Source organism: Staurois parvus, unplaced genomic scaffold (genome assembly GCF_062004578.1).
Source record: "Staurois parvus isolate SC_StPar_1 unplaced genomic scaffold, SC_StPar_1.0 ptg001190l, whole genome shotgun sequence".
In the NCBI taxonomy this organism is placed as follows: Eukaryota; Metazoa; Chordata; class Amphibia; order Anura; family Ranidae; genus Staurois; species Staurois parvus.
Window position 1 is genome coordinate 484,204 of NW_028318986.1, and position 19,604 is coordinate 503,807.

At 44.8% G+C, this 19,604-nt stretch overlaps 1 protein-coding gene across 4 annotated transcripts in view; it reads left to right on the forward strand.

Moving 5' to 3' along the window:
* The window catches only part of VWA5A (von Willebrand factor A domain containing 5A), a 134,112-nt gene that overhangs the window by 66,958 nt on the left and 47,550 nt on the right, over positions 1-19,604 (forward strand). For all 4 annotated transcript variants that reach the window (XM_089659790.1, XM_089659787.1, XM_089659789.1 and 1 more), the window contains 6 exons: positions 114-283; positions 3,784-3,872; positions 7,729-7,873; positions 10,263-10,342; positions 10,896-11,010; positions 18,172-18,330. In XM_089659790.1, the coding sequence (XP_089515916.1) occupies positions 114-283; positions 3,784-3,872; positions 7,729-7,873; positions 10,263-10,342; positions 10,896-11,010; positions 18,172-18,330 (758 nt within the window). The remainder of the gene's footprint in view (positions 1-113; positions 284-3,783; positions 3,873-7,728; positions 7,874-10,262; positions 10,343-10,895; positions 11,011-18,171; positions 18,331-19,604) is intronic.

Genomic DNA, 19,604 nt, shown 5'->3' on the forward strand with positions numbered 1-19,604 from the left:
GGTGAAGGCCATTAAAATAGTTTGCTGACCTCTGTAAAAGTTTTGCTGAAATTGGTGGAATATTTTTTTTCCAGTCTTTTGTGACAATTTTATTTTCTCCCTGTATTCTGTAGGGTCCATTATGGCGGAGTCAGTGGCCATGTTAAATTTCTACCCCAGTTTCCCAGCTGGACAGGAGCAGTCCAATTGTGGCGAGTTTATTTTCCTTGTGGACCGGTCCGGCAGTATGGAGTGTTCAATGAATAATGAGCCAAATGCCCCGCAGCGGATTCATAGTGCCAGGGTCAGTAAATTGTCCCAAATTGACCATTTAAGACTGACGGCATGAAAACGTGCTTCAGGACCCCTGTTGTAAATACTAAACAGTTGTACGTTTATGGAAGAACAGTCCGTTTGCATCAGGCGGAGCATGGGTTGTCCCTTGTGTGAGTGCCTTTAGTGCTCAGCATTTCCTCTGTTGCCCTGAGCATCCTACATCCAATTGTGCAATATTTAGAACCTCCAATGCTGCTAATTCTATACATGGTGTCATGTACCTTAGATAGTGAGCCTGACCTGAAGAGTCAGGCCTCCCGTACAGCTCCAACTCGAGGGTCACTGATGGTGAGATGGTAGCCACAGGAGCTCGGTGAGGTGCAGGTGCCTGTGATCAGTCCAGTAGTTTGTGTGTGAGTCAGTGGTGTATTTAGGTTTTGTGCTGCCCTAGGCAACACAAGAATTGGTGCCCCCCTGCAGAAAGAGCCTGACATTGACCAAGAATACCCCTGCCCTCCACCCGAGCCTTCCACTGCCACCCACACCATCCCCCATGGTGAGAGAGACACTCACCTTCACAGCTCCGGATATCCCCAGGAACGAGAGTCGGGCTGTGCATACACAGTCATGAAACCCATAGTATCTCTCAGAACCCACCAGATCCCCATGTGCGTTTGCCCCTTCTTCCATCTCTTCTTCCAAGGGGCAGTGCTGCCCCCCCTGAAAAATGCCGCCCTAGGCAAATGCCTTGTGGTAAATACACCCCTGGCGTGAGTGGAAGTCGACAGACAGGTGAAGAATCAGGACAGGTTGAAGGTGGACAGCTAGGCACGGATCTTGCTTGATGGCAGGTTAAAGGTAACAGCAGGAAGCAGAATCCAGATACGGACTTGCCGGACTGATGGACTGTAGCCAGCAGGAAGGTAGACGCAAAGTCAGACGAGCCGGGTCGGTAACAGTCGGGCAGATCAAGCATAGACGGCAGACAGCAGAGAAGTCAGGTCACAGGCCAAGTCCGGCAGCATAGGTATAATCGGACAAGATGAGGTCAAAACAAGTAAAAAGGTGCAGCGCTAGAAACATATAAAAATTACTAGATTAAAAGGTGTCAGTCTGTGCAAATCTGGGTACGATATAACAGTAGAATCCAAATAATGGTGCTCCAAATAGTGTGGTAAAATTACGCACTCACCAGATGCGTAATGTATATATGCATTATATAAATATGTAGAGGTCCCCTTTAGGAGTTGGATAAGGTCCTAATTCAGGATGATCCTCCCTCTAGGTATGGTGGTGCTGTCAGGGTTTCGTAGGAAGATACAGGATCCAGCTGACCAGAGATCCCTTTAAGGGATGGACAAGTGTAGGTGTCTCCTTTAAGGAACTCCCCTCTCCTGGGTAATGGTGGATGGCTGGATCGGATGGGCTCTAAAAGTAAATAGCTCCACATAGGAGACCATAAAAAATGCCCATAATGTAGTAGGGTAAATACCAATTTGTATATTATTAAAAGGAATTTGCAATTTCGACAGTGAAAATTCAAATATTAAAATAGTATAATGTAGTTTAGCGTCAGGTACGTGGACTAACCGTCCAGAAAGTAAGATGGCCGCCGGGCCTCCACGTAGCTCCGGGGCCCGTGTCCCCGTCCACACTCAAACCACACCCAAAAAAGCCTATGAAAGGTACCAGGACATCTTATGGGGCCCCCTACTGACCTCGGGCAGTGCCCGAGTGCCAAAATGGTCAGTCCGCCCCTTCATACAATTGTCCTTTAAATGGATTTGCTGCTTTACCTGTGAACTTGGCCTTTTCTCATCCTTTAACCTTCCAATAACTGGAAGATACAATGTCTACACTTGATAGATTATGACCAGGGGCGGACTGACTATTGGGGAACTCAGGCACTGCCTGAGGGCCCGAGGTCAGTAGGGGGCCCCATGAGATGTCCCTGGTACCTTTTCATAGGCTTTTTTGGGTGTGCTTTGAATGTGGGCGAGGACACAGGGGCCCCATGATCCCCTATTGCCCGGGGGCCCCATGAGTTGTCCGTCCGCCCCTGATTATGACGTATAATTGCATACCCTCCTCTGATCCCGCAGTTCACTGTTTCCCTTCTGCATGTGAGCTGAACAGCAACTAAAACCGCTTCCTTTGCAATGCTATCATTAGAAGGACCTACCTGGTCATCAGATAAGGGGACTTTACTTAAGTGTGAAGCTAAGGTGATATTTAGAGACGTTCATTGAACCTGGGCTTGATTTGTTACAGTAGAAAATAAGATGAACCTGTGTGAATTCAAAGAGCCCAATCATACAAATCGAAAGCTTTTATAAAACGATCTGTGTTTACTTAGATGACCGGAGTACATGGGGATTCCCGTCCTCTCCGTTTCCATTAAAGTAAATATGGATCTGATCAGAGCAGGCAAACGGGGATGGGGAAGCAGTCCTTCAACTCATTATGCCGTGAGTGTAAAATTCAACTTGAGTTATTGACCTGCATACTATAGGGCTATAAACAATAGGCTTTTTTCAGCAAAATAGGTAAGGAGAGCCTGTCACTGTCAACCTGGTCATTAATATAATTAGCTGGGCCAAAACCTAACCCATTTGGCATATCACTGCATATAGTAGAACTTCAGTATACATTTTGTATTGTAAGGCAACACAGTAAAGTAAAGTTTAACCGCTTTACTGGGGGAATTTCTTAATTTCTCATGTACATGTTAAAATTGGCATTTTTTTGCTAGAACATTACTTGGACCCCCCCCCCTCCAAACATATATTTTCTGAAAGGAGAGGCCCTGCAGAATAGAATGCTGGCTGTTGTCATTTTTATGTCACACGATATTTTCACAGCCATTTATCAAACGCAAATTTTCAGTAAAGGCTGCACTTAAATGAATTTTAGCACACACAAAAACAAATATTCAATAGAAAAGATGGGACTTTCAGGGTGCATAGACATAAATACCACACATTAAAAAGTTATATTATTTTTAGTTCGTATTTTTGTAAAAAACACAAGAAAAGAAAAAAATACAGAAACATAAAAACAATTTCAGTTCTAAGAATACCAACTGAGATTCAAACTTGGTTAGGTAATTGTAGTTACTCCCTACATGTTTCGCCCTCACGGGCTTCTTCAGGGGAGATTTTTTGAGGAAATATCTACCACCAAGGCAGTCCTGGATGTGAAAGCTCACGGAGCTAGGAGAAAATGACCTAAAAAAATCTCAAAATAATACCTAGTTTTTGGTCAAATATAAAGGATGATGTTAGATCAATTAAACAGATACCAAACATGTCGAGATTTAAAATTGCGTACGTTCGTGAAATGGTGACAGATTATAGTGCCTAAAATTGTTCATAAGCAACGATTCAAAGGCCGTTACAGGTTATCACATTTCAAAGATAAACATGAGCTACTGTGCCCAATAAAAGTTTGTTCAATATATATTTATAGTTATATACAATTATTTTTCTTTTTTGTCCAGTGACCCCATTCATTTTCTTTCCTCTGCAGGAGACTCTGGTTCTTCTGTTGAAGAGTTTACCTCTCGGGTGTTATTTTAATATCTATGGCTTTGGCTCCCATTTCGAGGCTTTCTTCCCGTGAGTATAAAGGTTGGGCAGTCTAAGTAAAGCATTTTGATACTGGGATGAACCTTATTACAGTATGTCCTTCTGCATAGGCCTGGGGTGTGGCTGTTGGGAACGTGTCTGCTTTCTGGTAATCTTAGAACTAGTGTGTAGACCATTTGCTAATTTTCCCATCTTGTCTCTTATTTGAGCATCATATCAGTCAACATGAGGAGGACTCTTTGGTTTCAAGCTTTTGGCTGCAGAACCAGCATATAAAAAGTGTTTGATTCACATACCTTTTGAGGGACAATGTCTTTTTTTAGATTGGCCTTTAAGGCACTCATCAAGGATACCACTGGGAGCAGGAGTACTCCTCTACCCCAGCTGAAAAAGCTTAGGGTTCAGACATGGAAAGCTCATTCTTCCACAGAAGAGTTTATTTTGTTACTCCCAACTCCAAATCCAGCTCTAAACCTGGCTTCCAGACCACTTGCAAAACCTGTACATCTAAATCCTCCAAACCCTCAGATACATCTTCTTCAGCATGACTGGGCATCCCAGCTTTCCAAATAGGGTGATGTCCGCTAGTCTTTGTGGACATTTGGATAGTCCTATAGCATGCCAGATTTGGATAGCATCTCAGATGCTTGGCTGGGAGGGGGTTTTCATGGGGTATATGCTAGATTTCAGTTATCAGCTCCTTCTCAGAATTATGCCTTTTCAACCTACCTGTGCCATCCCACAGATTAACAGATCTTCATGGAGCTATCCTAGGTCTTTTGAATCAGGCGGTCATTGCTTCAGTACCTTTAGCCTTGGCAGAACAGTTCAAGGAGTTCTACCCCAAATTATTCAAACTTCCCAAACCAAGTTTCATCTTGGATGCCTTCATTCAGGTTTAAAAATTCTGTATTGAGTCCACCAGGTCTGTCATAGCCTTCTGCCTTCAGGGAGATCCTCTGGCCTCTGTGGACATCAAGCGAGCATACTTGCATGTCCCCACTTTTTCACCACCTTATTATTATTATTATTGTACAGTTTACGCAGCGCTTTACAAAATGAACATTAGCAATTCGTTGGCCTTGCTGTGAATCCCCAAAACGTCTACATTTTGGTTCTGTCCTTCAATCTATCTTCTGTCCCTCAAGTTTTCAGATGCTAGCTCCTGTGCTAGCCTTGCTGGACTCTCAGAGCATCTCCAGTGTTGGATATCTGGATGACCTTCTGTTGGGGGCACAGTTAGTGCATATTTTTTAGTTCAAGCCATCTAGAGCTTGTAGAGATTCAACTGGGTCCTAAACCTTCAGAAGTCGATGTTTGAATTGACTCATCATTTGGAATATCTGTGTCTTTGCCTAGATAGAGCACAGGCCAGAGTTTTTCCTCTCCAGAAGAAACTTTAAGATCTCTATTCTCAGACTCAGAATCTTCAGTCCAGGAGTCACTCAACTTTGTTCCTCCATAAGAGCTCTTGGGCTGATGATAGCCTTCTTTGAAGCAGTCCCATTTTCCAGAACACTACAATGCTACATCCTGTCATCGTCGACAGACTGATTTGTCTGCCACTAAAGATCTGGTTGTCCCTGGCCTAGTGGCTCAGGAATACTGCTCTAGAGTTGGGGAAGTCCTTCCTTCTGGTTTAATGGAAGCTCATCACAATGAATACCAGCCTGTCATGCTGGGAAGAAGTCCTGGACTCTTAATTGATTCAGGGAACTTGAACGTCGCAGAATTTTGTCTTCTGATAACCATACTGGAGGTTTAGGAGTTCTGTGTGTCTTTGCAATGCAGTAAATGCCAACTGAAGGGTCATATGATCAGGATTCAGTTGGGCAAAGCCACAAGAGTAGCATACATCAATAATCAGGGAGCCACCAGAAGTCTTGCAGGGACACGTAATGTAGAAACGATCTTGTCCTGGGCAGGACATCACATTCCAGCTTTTTCCACTATTTACATTTCAGACAATTGAAAGTTGGAAGGCAGACTACCTAAGCTAGCAGCATCTGGACCAAAAAGTGTCAGAGGTAGAAAAGGGGACCTCCTGATCTCTAGGTTCAACAAAAATTGGACAGGGTTGTCTTCAGGCACAGGGATCCTCTGGTCAGTGAAACAGTGGATGCTCTTGTGCCTCTATGGGATCAGTACAACCTCATCAATGCCTTTCCCCACCTGAAACTCTTTCCTCATCTGCTTCACACCAATGAGATGGAGGACATTCCCATGATCCTCATAGCTCTGGACTGACCAATGTGGTAATCTGGCCTGATCGTGCTCTTTGCAGATGCTCTGTGGGCTCTCACAGATCATTGGCATAGTCTGTCTAATGGACCAGTTTATTACTCTTCTTCATGGCTTTAGTGGCATGGCTGATAAAACTGAAGTTCTGAAAGACAGAGGCATCTTTCAATTCGTGATTCCTATGAGGCTTAAAACTAGGAAATCTGCTTCCTGCAAGGTCTATGATCACACATGGAAAGATCACTTCACTTGAAAAAAAACTTTCTTTTCAGGAGCATAACTGCCATGGTGAAAATCACGGTGATAACCCAGGATTATCAACCATACAGGTTGAGGGGCTCCAGGCAGTTCTCTTAATGCAGAGGAAACTGATTTATTAGTTTCCTCTTTGGTTTGTAAAGCCTGTTTTGGGACCTGTAGCCTGGAGATTTCTAAGAGATTTGGGAGGGAAGAAATCTCCAATCCTGGATCCATGTTTTGAGAGCAGCCAGCACACTGATTACACAGGTGTGTGCAGGCCTTTTTGTGGAGGCCAGGCCATGATTCTGGGCTCCACCCCGGCAGACAGGAGGTCTCTGCCTTGGAGTCAGGTGGGCTTCACCTAGTAGAGGTGGAAGCCAGAATAGCTGTGTGCTAGAGGTTCACTGTGTGCAAAAACAACCCCTTGGAAGGAGTCTGTAGGAGACCGACATAAAGCGGTATGCCTGAGAGAGCCAGAAGGCTGAATATGGTTTGGTGGATACCCCTGCGTGGGAAGCATTTTTGTTTATTGAACTTTTTGTTAAAATTGGGCTAAAAAGGCCTTTTAAAAGAATAAGAAGCGAGTTGCTGTGTGCTTTAAAAAAGAAAAGCTCTACCAGTTTGATGTGAGTTCCCACAGTATATAAAACAGTTAAAGGTGACTCTTGTGCTCTGGTGACCCTGGATCCAGCATCAGTGCAATATTGGTGTAAGTAATGCGCACTCACCCGAAGCACATGTATAATGCGCCTTATGTTAATAATCCAGATGTCATCAGAAGGAGGGGGTCAGGAACTGGAAGGTCTTCCCTCTAAGGGATGGCAGATTGTCAGGATCCTTTCGGGATTAACAGGTGATCCACGTCCACTGGGGTTCCCCTTTAGAGAACCTGGTAATGCTCCCTGGGTAGATAGATATCCTCTGTAGATATGATGAGCCGTCCTGAGGCAGAGTATCTGTACATTTAGAGAGCTCCCCCAGGGGGTTGGGACAAGGATACGCCCATAGTGTAGTAGGTATGAATAAATCTTATTAGGACAATATGATCAGATGCATCAAAGGTTTAATAATAGCATGCAGTATACACAGGACTAACCGCCTGGGTTTAAAAGATGGCCGCCGGAGCTCCACGTTGCTCCGGCGGCGTGACGTCACGGCGTGATGTGGCTCCTTCTGACGCGTATCGTGCTCAAGCACGTCTTCAGAGGGGGGGTCACCAATGCTCTCAGTCCTGCTTTTAAACAAAGTAAAGAAGTAGGAGGTTATACTGGGCTGGCCTACATTTTTTGGGGGGTTTACCTGTGTCTAATATCTCTTGTAGTCAGCAGTATAACCCAATAGCACCTAAATTCCCATGTCCCTCAATGAACTCAACAACATGACCTTGTTCAATAATGTTCCCCAGAGAGAGTGTGGAGTACACACAGAAATCCATGGAGGAGGCGGTGAAGAAGGTCAATGAAATGGACGCCAGCTTTGGGGGAACAGAAATTCTCCAACCCCTACAGAAGATCTACAAAACAGGCGGGAGAGCCGAGCACCCCCGACAGGTCAGTGAGGCTGAAAAACATTTTGTAGACTAGTTCCTATTGAGTGTTGACCATGAAAGAGGAGAGTTCCAAGCAGTGGTGTATTTAGGTTTTGTGCTGCCCTAGGCAACACAAAAATCGCCCCCCCGCACGGAGAGACCCTGACACCGACCAACACCCCCCTCCCCCACAAAGAGTGCCTGACATTGACCAACAACACCCCAGCCTCACCCGAGAGAGCCTTCTACGACCACAGCCCCCCATACACTGGCATCCCCACTCCGGTGAGAGAGAAGACTCTCGCCTTCACAGCTCCGGACATCTCCGGGAACAAGGGTCAGGCTCTGCATACACCATCAAGCAGCCTCTATCAGATCCCACCTGGTTGCCATGCTGCTTGTGTCCCTCCTTCCATCCCTTCTTTAGGGAGGAGGCGCTGACCCCCTGAAAAATGCTGCTGCCCCCCTGAAAGATGCCGCCTTAGGCAAATGCCTTGTTTGCCTTGTGGTAAATACACCCCTTTTTCCAAGTACATGTGTTATGGGGTTACAGAGCTTAATATCAACTTATTTATGACTTTGACTTTTGTCTGAAGTTCTCCTATAGTAGAACTTCAGTATACATTTTATATTGTAAGGCAACATAGTAAAGTAAAGTTTAACCGCTTTACTGGGGGAATTTCTTAATTTTTCACGTACATTTTTATTTCGTATTTTTGTAAAAAACACAAGAAAAGAAAAAAATACAGAAACATAAAAACAATTTCAGTTCTAAGAATACCAACTGAGATTCAAACTTTGGTTAGGTATTTATAGTTACTCCCTACATGTTTCGCCCTCACGGGCTTCCTTCAGGGGAGATTTTTTGAGGAAATTTCTACCGCAAAGGCAGTCCTGGTTGTGAAAGCTCACAGAGCTAGGAGAAAATGACCTAAAAAAATCTCAAAATAATACCTAGTTTTTGGTCAAATATAAAGGATGATGTTAGATCGAGTAAACAGATGCCAAACATGTCGAGATTTAAAATTGTGTACGTTTGTGAAATGGTGACAGATTACAGTACCTAAAATTCAAAGGCCGTTACAGGTTATCACATTTCAAAGATAACCATGAGCTACTGTGCTAGAATTATTGTTCTCACTTTGATAAATTTTTAAAAATTTAATTCACCCCCGTGCTCATGCGCAAATGCAAATGACCATGTAAATCAGGCGTTTCCATATAAACGCCTGACCTACATGGGCATTTGCGCATGAGCACGGGGGTGATTTTAATGGTTTAAAATTTGTATTTATTTTATTTACATTTTTCTTTTTTGTACACTTTTTAATTTTTTTTTTTTCCATTTAACTTTATTGCTATCACAAGGGGTGAACACACCCCCTGTGATAGCTCTGGCCAGTGACAGGTACTCTTTATGGCCTTTTTGCTCTCAAAGACAGCTGATCTGTTTGATTAGCTGCTTCAGGATGTAGCAGTTAGGGTGTGGGACAGGAGTGACTTTGGGTGGGGGGCCCGTGGAACACAGCTCACTTTGGAGGGGTGGGGAGACCCCTGTCTCAGCTCCCCATATCCCTCTTATGTGTAAGTCACCCTGTGCCTGTTAGGGGTGCAGGGTGAAATGTCCTGATATTGTGTAGACATGTCTAGGAGATAGGTGGGGGGTTGTGGATTGTTTGGTGTTATGTGATTGCATCCCATTGTTCTATTGTGTGTCTTGCTTGGGAGCAAACTATTATGGGATGTATGTGTTTGTGTATTGGCTTGGTGGGGGGTGTTTGCTGATGTGTTTCTTGTTGCTAGTTTTGGTTTGCCACGCCCTGTGTCCTTATGCAGGGGGTGAGAATTGTTCCCTTGAATGTATATATCTTGTGTCTGTGTTAAAATAATGGAGTCTATTTCCTGGTTTTCGTTCAAGAGTGGTGTCCGTGGATCTGTGTTCGTACAGGCAAACGAGAGTCTAACGGAAATACCCTAGTGCAGTCGGGGTCCGGTTCTGTTACAGGGAGTGACATCCCTGGAACCATACGTTGTTGCTTCTGGCTTCAGTTATCACAGAGGAGATCAGGGAACAGAGGACTCCACAGTGGAGCAGGAGAGCCCAGAAAGGGCGGTTGACAGTGGTGGGAGGGGCAGCCTCTTCCAAGCTCTGTAAAAGTGATCAAGTGGCTATAAAGCCATCCCGATCACTTTCACAGGAATGTCAATCAATGACTTTAAAAAATGTTACCAGAATCATGGTTGTAACCATTTACAGTATATACAACGTATGTATCGTGTGCAGCAACTGTGTTGATGACCTCTGTTGCTCTATTATTCCTGGTAATACATGCAGCATGCTGGATCCAATGTGATCTGTTCCGTGTTTCCTTACACTGCTGTATCTGATCCCCTCTCTGTCCTTTCTCCAGCTTTTTGTCTTCACGGATGGAGAAGTCGGGAACACAAAGCAAGTGATCAACGAAGTTCAGAAAAATGCTCAGAAACACCGGTAATCAGGGCTTTTTTTTTCCCTCAAAGAATAGGTGTAGGTACTCCCCACTTCACTTGTCTCCGCCCCCAACCTAACTACCATTACCCCCCTGCATAGAAAACCAAGTATAATTTTGTGGTGATAATCTGCATAAAGGTTTGTTAATTATAACAAGAAAAGCAGTACATTAGATCCCCGTGCAGCCAGCAAAAATAGACCCTTCCAGCAGAAATAGATCCCCAACAACAATAAACCCCCTGAAAAAAAATCCCTCCAGCAGCAATAGACCCCACCAGCAACAACAGATCTCCCATCAATAGACAGCCCAGTGATCAGCAACAATAGACCCTTCCAGCAGAAATAGATCCCCAACAACAATAAACCCCCTGCATTAAAAATATCCTCCAGCAGCAATATACCCCTCCCTCAACAGTAGATCCCCCATCCATAGACATCCCAGTGATCAGCAACAGTAGACCCCTCCCTCAACAGTAGATCCCGCCCAGCTCTCATTTGTAATTTCCGTACGACCAATAACAGGGACTTCTTAAAACATGTTCCCCCTTTGCAGGTGTTTTACATTCGGGATCGGTGAAGGAGCCTCCACGTCTCTTATTAAAGGCATGGCCCGGGCTGGAAGTGGAACCTTTGAATTTATCACCGGCAAAGACCGCATGCAACCCAAGGTGAGAGTATACTGGAGACCTGTATATATAGTGTAGAATAATTCTTCCAAATGCTGAAAACAGACAATCTGAAAGATATTAAAGTGATTCTAAATGTAATTTTTTTTTCTTTAAGATAACAAACATGTTATACTTACAGTTGTGTTCAAAATAATAGCAGTCAGACATCACTAACCGGATCAATCTCTGTTTTTGGTGGAAATGATATTTCTACACGGCAAATAATTTCCTAGCAGGTGTAGTAGAGTAATAGAAATCCAACAGACCCGACAGTCATGACATGCATGCTGCTGATTCTGTGTCATTGAATCACTCATTGAGGGGCGTGTTCACAATAATAGCCGTGTGGAGTTCTATTAGTGAGGTCATTCATTCTTTGATAAACAGGTGGCAATTATTGCCCTTATTTAAGGAAGGAAGGCAGCAAATGTTGGACATGCTGGTTACAGTGCATTTCTCTCTGAAATTCTGAGGAAAATGGGTCGTTCCAGACATTGTTTAGAAGAACCGCGTACCTTGATGAAAAAGTTGATTGGAGAGGGGAAAACATATAAAGAAGTGCAGAAAATGATCGGCTGCTCAGCTAAAATGATGGCAAATGCTTTAAAATGGCAACCAAAACCTGAAAGACGCGGAAGAAAGCGAAAAACTACCATTGGAATGGATAGAAGAATAGCCAAAATGGCGCGGACTCAGCCAACAATCAGCTCCAGGAAGATGAAAGAAGGTGTGACGTTCCCTGTGAGGACTGTTACAATTAGAAGACGCCTATGTGAAGCCAAGCTATCTGCAAGAAGCCCCCGCAAAGTCCCACTGTTGGAGAAAAGACGTGTGCTGAAGAGGTTACAATCTGCCAAAGAGCACATTGACTGGCCTAAAGAGAAATGGCGCAACATTTTGTGGACTGATGAAAGTAAGATTGTTCTTTTTGGGTCTAGTGGCCGGAGACAGTTTGTCAGACGACCCCCAAACACTGAATTCAAGCCACAGTACACTGTGAAGACCGTGAAGCATGGTGGTGCAAGCATCATGATATGGGGATGTTTCTCATACTACGGTGTTGGGCCTATTTATCGCATACCAGGGATCATGGATCAGTCTGAATACATCAGAATACTTGAAGAGGTCATGCTGCCTTATGCTGAAGAGGAAATGCCCTTGAAATGGGGGTTCCAACAAGACAACGACCCCAAACACACCAGTAAACGTGCAACATCTTGGTTCCAGACCAACAAGATTGACGTTATGGAGTGGCCAGCCCAATCCCCGGATCTTCATCCAATAGAAAACTTGTGGGGTGACATCAAAAATGCCGTTTCTGAGGCAAAACCAAGAAATAGAGAAGAACTGTGGATTGTGGTCCAATCATCCTGGGCTGGAATACCTGATCACAGGGGCCAGAAGTTGGGTGACTCCATGCAACACAGATGTACAGCAGTTCTCAGAAACAGTGCGACTACAACCAAATATTCATGAAGTCATTCAAAGGAAAGCAAAATCTTCAAACATTTCTCAGTTTATATAGTGAATGTTTGAGTTTGTAAAGAGGAATACAAACACTGAGATTTTTTTTGAACCGTCTAATATTCACTTTTCTTCCATTTTTTTAGAGGAACAACACAAATTTGATGTATTTTTCTTCATGTTGTGATTTGGAATAGTATGTGTCGTGTTCCCAATGCATTTGTGTGGATGGAAATAAAAGCTATTAGAAGGATTTTCAGCTTTATTCACTTTTTTCAACACACTGCTATTATTTTGAACACAACTGTACCTGCTCTGTGCAATAGTTTGCACAGAGCAGCCCTGATCCTCCTCTCCTCGGATCCCCCCACCAATGCTCCTGGCTTCTTGCCAGGAGGGCAGGATTGCTGATATGAGTGCAATCATATGGGCTTGCTCATGAGCCTCGCTGTCTGTGTCTATTGGCACCACCTCCCCCCTCCACTCCCTCATCCCTGGCTGTGATTGATAGCAGCAAGAGTCAATGGGGAGCTGGGCACTTCCATGCAAAAAAAGGACCAATGCAAAAAAAAGGTTTTAAAGAGGTACAGTGGAGGGGGGGAGGGTTTATGAGGGTTCAAGGGCAACATTCAAAACACATGAATCCTGTAAATAACATGCTTGGGGAATGCTGTACGTGGTGTTATGGAACGGTATTATATTCAGAGTCTCAGCAACAGCATATACTGTAGAATTGATTTTTTTTTTTTTTTTTTTAAACTTGGATCACATAAAGCTGTAGCACCCCAATAAGATTCATTGCATATTGAATGTAATAAGAAAATAAGTAAAAATTAAAAAAAAAAATGTGAAAAAAGTGTTGGGTCCCCCTTAATATTCCAACCAGACCCTTATCCAGGCTGCCAGGGACCACTTAGTGATGTATAATGTCGCTGCTATGGGCATTGCTGTGATCGGAGAGGCCTGCAGTGACTGGTGGATAGAAATTGGCCAATAGTTTACTGAGGATGTCCGTGTTCTTGCTGAGGCAAAGCTGTCCTGATGATTTCTATCAATCTCTCAATAAGAATTATACACGGCTCAGAATACTGAAAGGAACACTTTGAAAACCCATCAGATCTCAATGGAGAGGAATCTCCTGCTGGATCTCTATACTGATATGGACGGGGTAATGCGTTAGGAACGTAAGGACGCCCCATCGTTTGAATTCAGTCCTCTGTAGGTCGATCGGTTTCATTTCCATCAAAGACACCCTGAAAATCAAAGTGAAAACATTATGCAGCAGGCGAGTCCATTTTGCTGAAATTTCATTGCAGCAACTCAGAATGGTCCTCAGTAGTTTGCATGGTCCCCACGTGCTTGTATGCATGCCTGAGAATGTCGGGGGGGCTCCTAATGAGACCATGGATGGTGTCCATTGGAGTTTCCTCCAAGATGTAGACCAGGGCATCACTGAGCTCCTGGACAGTCTGAGGGGCAACCTGGAGGCGTCGAATGGACTGAAACATGACATCCCAGAGGTGTTCTATTGGATTTAGGTCAGGCAAGTGTAGGGGCCATTCAGTGGTATCAATTCCTTCATCCTCCAGGAACTGCCTGAATACTCTCCCCACATGAGGCCGGGCATTATTGTGCACCAGGAGGAACCCAGGACCCACTGCACCAGGAGGAACCCAGGACCCACTGCACCAGGAGGAACCCAGGACCCACTGCACCAGGAGGAACCCAGGACCCACTGCACCAGGAGGAACCCAGGATCCACTGCACCAGCGTAGGGTCTGACAATGGGTCCAAGGATTTCATCCCGATACCTATTGGCAGTCAGGGTGCCATTGTCTAGCCTGTAGAGGTCTGTGGGTCCCTCCATGGATATGCCTCCCCAGACCATCACTGACCCACCACCATAACGGTCATGCTGAACCATGTTACAGGCAGCAGAACGTTTTCCACGGCTTCTCCAGACCCTTTCACATCTGTCACATGTGCTCAGGGGGAACCTACTCTCATCTGTGAAAAGCACAGGGTGCCAGTGGTGGACCTGCCAATTCTGGGGTTCAATGGCAAATGCCAATCGAGATCTATGGTGCCAGGCAGTGAGCACAGGGCCCACTAGAGGACGTCGGCCCTCAGGCCACCCTCATGAAGTCTGTTTCTGATTGTTTGGTCAGAGACATTCACACCAGTGGCGTGCTGGAGGTCATTTTGTAGGGCTCTGGCAGGGCTCATCCTGTTCCTCCTTGCACAAAGGAGCAGATACCGGTCCTGCTGATGGATTAAGGACCTTCTACGGCCCTGTCCATCTCTCCTAGAGGAACTGCCTGTCTCCTGGAATCTCCTCCATGCTCTTGAGACTGTGCTGGGAGACACAGCAAACCTTCTGGCAATGGCAGGTATTGATGTGCCATCCTGGAATAGTAGGACTGCCTGTGCAACCTCTGTAGGGTCCAGGTGCCGCCTCATCCTACCAGTAGTGACACTGACCCTAGCCAAATGCAAAACTAGTGAAAAACAGTCAGAAAAGATGAGTAGAGAAAAAAAATGTCAGTGGCCTCCACATGTAAAACCATTCCTGTTTTGGGGGTCGTCTCATTGTTGCCCATCCTGTGCACCTGTTGTTAATTTCACGAACACCAAAGCAGCTGAAACTGATTAACAACCCCCTCTGCTACTTACCTGACCAGATCAATATCCCTGGTGTTTCATTGACTTGATCCTATACTCTGATTAAAAAGTGTTCCTTTAAATTTTTTGAGCAGTGTACATTGCTGCTCAACAGCTGCTGTCAAGTTTTAGCCCCATGTGGACAGTTCAACACTGGTTCTAATATAGATCTGTGAAGTCCCTGTTTCCTTCTTTCATTTTATCCTGTGTTGAGCTTTGATGAATGGGGAGTGGTCATGTTGCCCCCCAAAACACATTGGCTGTTTTTATGACTTTTTTTTTTTTTTTTAACCAATAAATTAAAATTTTCTTGGATGCCTTTTATCCTTTCTGTATTTCTTTGCTTTACAATTGCCCAGAAGCAGGGCAGTTTACAAATGTGTTTTACTACAAGAATTAGGAGACTGTAGAATACACAGCGGTGTAAAAGTGGCCAGCAGTAAGACTACTTTAAATAGCCAGGATAGGCCCAAATTTACTAATGACAAATGGCACAGACAGGGGCTTTACCACCAGAATTGGGATTCTGCAGAGGATACAGCGTGTAAAATTGGCCAGCAGCAATCAGGAATAACAGGCCTAACAAGTGTAGGCCTAACTTTTTCAAAAGATGTAGCAGCATGCTGCTAACGAAAGGCAGCTACCACAATTGAAAAAAGATGAAAAAATAAATATGCAGCGCTTTTGAAATTAAATATGAACAAGCATAAAAAACAGAACATGAACAGCATAACTGCATGACAAATTCAGTCCATATTGCATGGTGCGATAAAGTGATAGGTGCAATTGTCCCAATAATTCATGTTCAGAGAAATTCGTGACTCTTGTGATCTCGTGATTTGTACAAATAATGCACTAACCAGATAGCGCAACCAATGCGCATGGAGCAATTAAGACCCGCTCCTGGTGCTCTGGACTTGTAGTATTAGGAGGATGTCATCTGCAGGTTTGGCCACCAGATGTCATCAATCCAGGTATATGGGTAAGTCATCCACCAGAGAGATCATCAGCGGGGGAGGGGGTGATCATGCATCATTCCCAAATGGACGTAACCTTCAAAAGCGGGCTCCCATAACATAGATGAGACCCAGAGAAGCCTCTGATAGTGTAGTATGTTTATTAAGTAAAAACTTACACCAGATACAATTGGAGAAAAAACTTACATCAAAGCAAGGTCAGGCCACCAGGGTGTCAATCAGGATGGCTTAGTGGTATGCATACACAGGTCAAGGGCACCTCCCTAACGCGTTTCGTGTGCAAAACACTTACTTAATAAACATACTACACTATCAGAGGCTTCTCTGGGTCTCATCTATGTTATGGGAGCCCGCTTTTGAAGGTTACGTCCATTTGGGAATGATGCATGATCACCCCCTCCCCCGCTGATGATCTCTCTGGTGGATGACTTACCCATATACCTGGATTGATGACATCTGGTGGCCAAACCTGCAGATGACATCCTCCTAATACTACAAGTCCAGAGCACCAGGAGCGGGTCTTAATTGCTCCATGCGCATTGGTTGCGCTATCTGGTTAGTGCATTATTTGTACAAATCACGAGATCACAAGAGTCACGAATTTCTCTGAACATGAATTATTGGGACAATTGCACCTATCACTTTATCGCACCATGCAATATGGACTGAATTTGTCATGCAGTTATGCTGTTCATGTTCTGTTTTTTATGCTTGTTCATATTTAATTTCAAAAGCGCTGCATATTTATTTTTTCATGTTTCTATCTGGGTCCCAAGGTTACCTTTTATGCTAGCTGCTTCACTTATGTACTCCCAGCGCTCTATTACCTACTTATACAGCTACCACAATTGATTGTCAACAAAAATGATGTTGTGCTTTGAGTACCCCAAACGCAAAATAAAAATACGCTCAAACAAAACCCCCGTTATTAACCTTTCTAAGCCAGCTGACCTAAGAACAAAGGTCTTTGCAGTGCATTATTGTTACAAATCATTTACCAGAACTGCAAACTATGAACAGGCAGGATTCACCTTGAACCCATGGTAGATACAAATCAGGTAGGGAGCAGGATAGGGTGGGAAAGGATGAAAAGCTACCCCGTTCACCCCACCATGAAGATGAACCTTGATCTCAAGTTATAAAATAGTAAGATAGCTGGGATTCATTAATAGGTGTGTGTGTCTGCTATCCAGGTTTTCCATATAGGCGACTTCCCCTCATACACCCCCCTATCCCGAGTGACAGAGAGATGAGCTGACTGCTGTGCTGCTTCTCCTTTCACTGTCCAGTCACAAGCTGGGGTGGGTCTTAGAAGGACCTGGGTTCAAATGAAGTGGGTTGAATGATGCTGGCCATCAAACTGAGGACATCTAGTGACAGAAAAAAATAATACTGTGGAGAGAATCTCTGAATTGAAGGTCAACATTGCAGTAAAATCTGTTGTTCGTTTTTATCGTATTTGTGGCTCAAGTTCTACTTTAAAGTGGTTCTAAAGGTAGATTTTTTATTTTTTTTGGCTTAATGTATTCTATGTATTAAGGTAAAAAACCTTCTGGGTGCAGCTCCCCCCAGCCCCCCTTATACTTACCTGAGCCCATCTCGATCCTGCAATGCACATGAGAGCAGCAGCTCTCCCAGGTCTCTCTCTTCTCATTGGCTCACACAGCAGCGAGAGCTATTGACTCCTGCTCCTGTCAATCACGGCCAGCGAGCCAATATAGAGAGAGTGTGTGTGTGTGGTGGGGGCAGGGCCGAGCCATGCTCTGTGTGTGAATGGACAAAGTGGACACAGACAAAGTCCATTCACAGGAACGTGGCTCGGGAGCGAGCCTGCTTGAGTGCCCCCATAGCAAGAGCCTTGTTATTGGAGGCACTCGGCAGGGGGGAGCAGCCAGGATCGCCGACTGGGGAGCCAAAAAGAAGAGGATCGGGGCTGCCCTGTGCAAAATCATAGCACAGAGCAGGTAAGTATAACATATTTATCTAAAAAAAAAAGACAGCCTTTGCAATCATTTTAAGTTACACTTATCTTTTTATGTTTCTTTTTACTATACTCTAGGTTCTTCGGGCACTCAAATGCTCCTTACAGCCCACTGTGAAGGACGTCTCTCTCACATGGACCCTTCCTTCTGGTGTGGAAGCCATCGTCTTGTCCCAAGTGCCCAATGCCATCTTCCAGGGTCAAAGATCTATTGTCTACGCTCAGCTGAAGGGAAAGGTATGTGCGCCCAGGGAAGATTGAGTTTTGTTACTTCAGTTCCAAGGCTGCAGGAAAATATTTTTAAATGAAGATTACAATGCTTGGATGGGATGGTGTTTGGCAGAATATAAGAGGTCTCAGGACTCTAGGCTTAGAACTGAGACTGGGACAGATGGATGTTGACTGAAAGACATTGGGTAGTCATATTGTACCTGTATTTCCAGATCAATATAGGCTCTGCTGGTGGTACAAACTTGTAAAACCCAACATGAGGGAAAGCGAACAACTAACACTCACCAGCCACTTTATCAGGTACACCTTGCCAATACCAGGTTTGACCCCATTTTGTCTTCAGAACTGCCTTCATTCTTCATGGCATAGGTTTAACTCTTGCTGGAAACATTCCTCAGAGATTTTGGTCCATATTGACATGATAGCATCACGCAGTTGCGGCAGATTTGTTGGCTGCACATCCATGACCCGTTGATACAAGGCAGGATGGATCCACCACACCATGACACCAACACCACCAGCCTGAACTATTGATACAAGGCAGGATGGATCCACCACACCATGACACCACCACCACCAGCCTGAACCATTGATACAAGGCAGGATGGATCCACCACACCATGACACCACCACCAGCCTGAACTGTTGATACAAGGCATGATGGATCCACCACACCATGACGACACCACCACCACCACCCTGAACCATTCATACAAGGCAGGATGGATCCACCACACCATGACACCACCACCAGCCTGAACCATTGATACAAGGCAGGATGGATCCACCACACCATGACACCACCACCAGCCTGAACCGTTGATACAAGGCAGGATGGATCCACCACACCATGACACCACCATCACCAGCCTGAACCATTGATACAAGGCAGGATGGATCCACCACACCATGACACCACCACCACCCTGAACCATTGATACAAGGCAGGATGGATCCAACACACCATGACACCACCACCAGCCTGAACCATTGATACAAGGCAGGATGGATCCACCACACCATGACACCACCACCACCAGCCTGAACCATTGATACAAGGCAGGATGGATCCACCACACCATGACACCACTACCAGCCTGAACCGTTGATACAAGGCAGGATGGATCCACCACACCATGACACCACCAGCCTGAACCATTGATACAAGGCAGGATGGATCCACCACACCATGACACCACCACCAGCCTGAACCGTTGATACAAGGCAGGATGGATCCATGCTTTCATGTTGTTTACACCAAATTCTGACCCTACCATCTC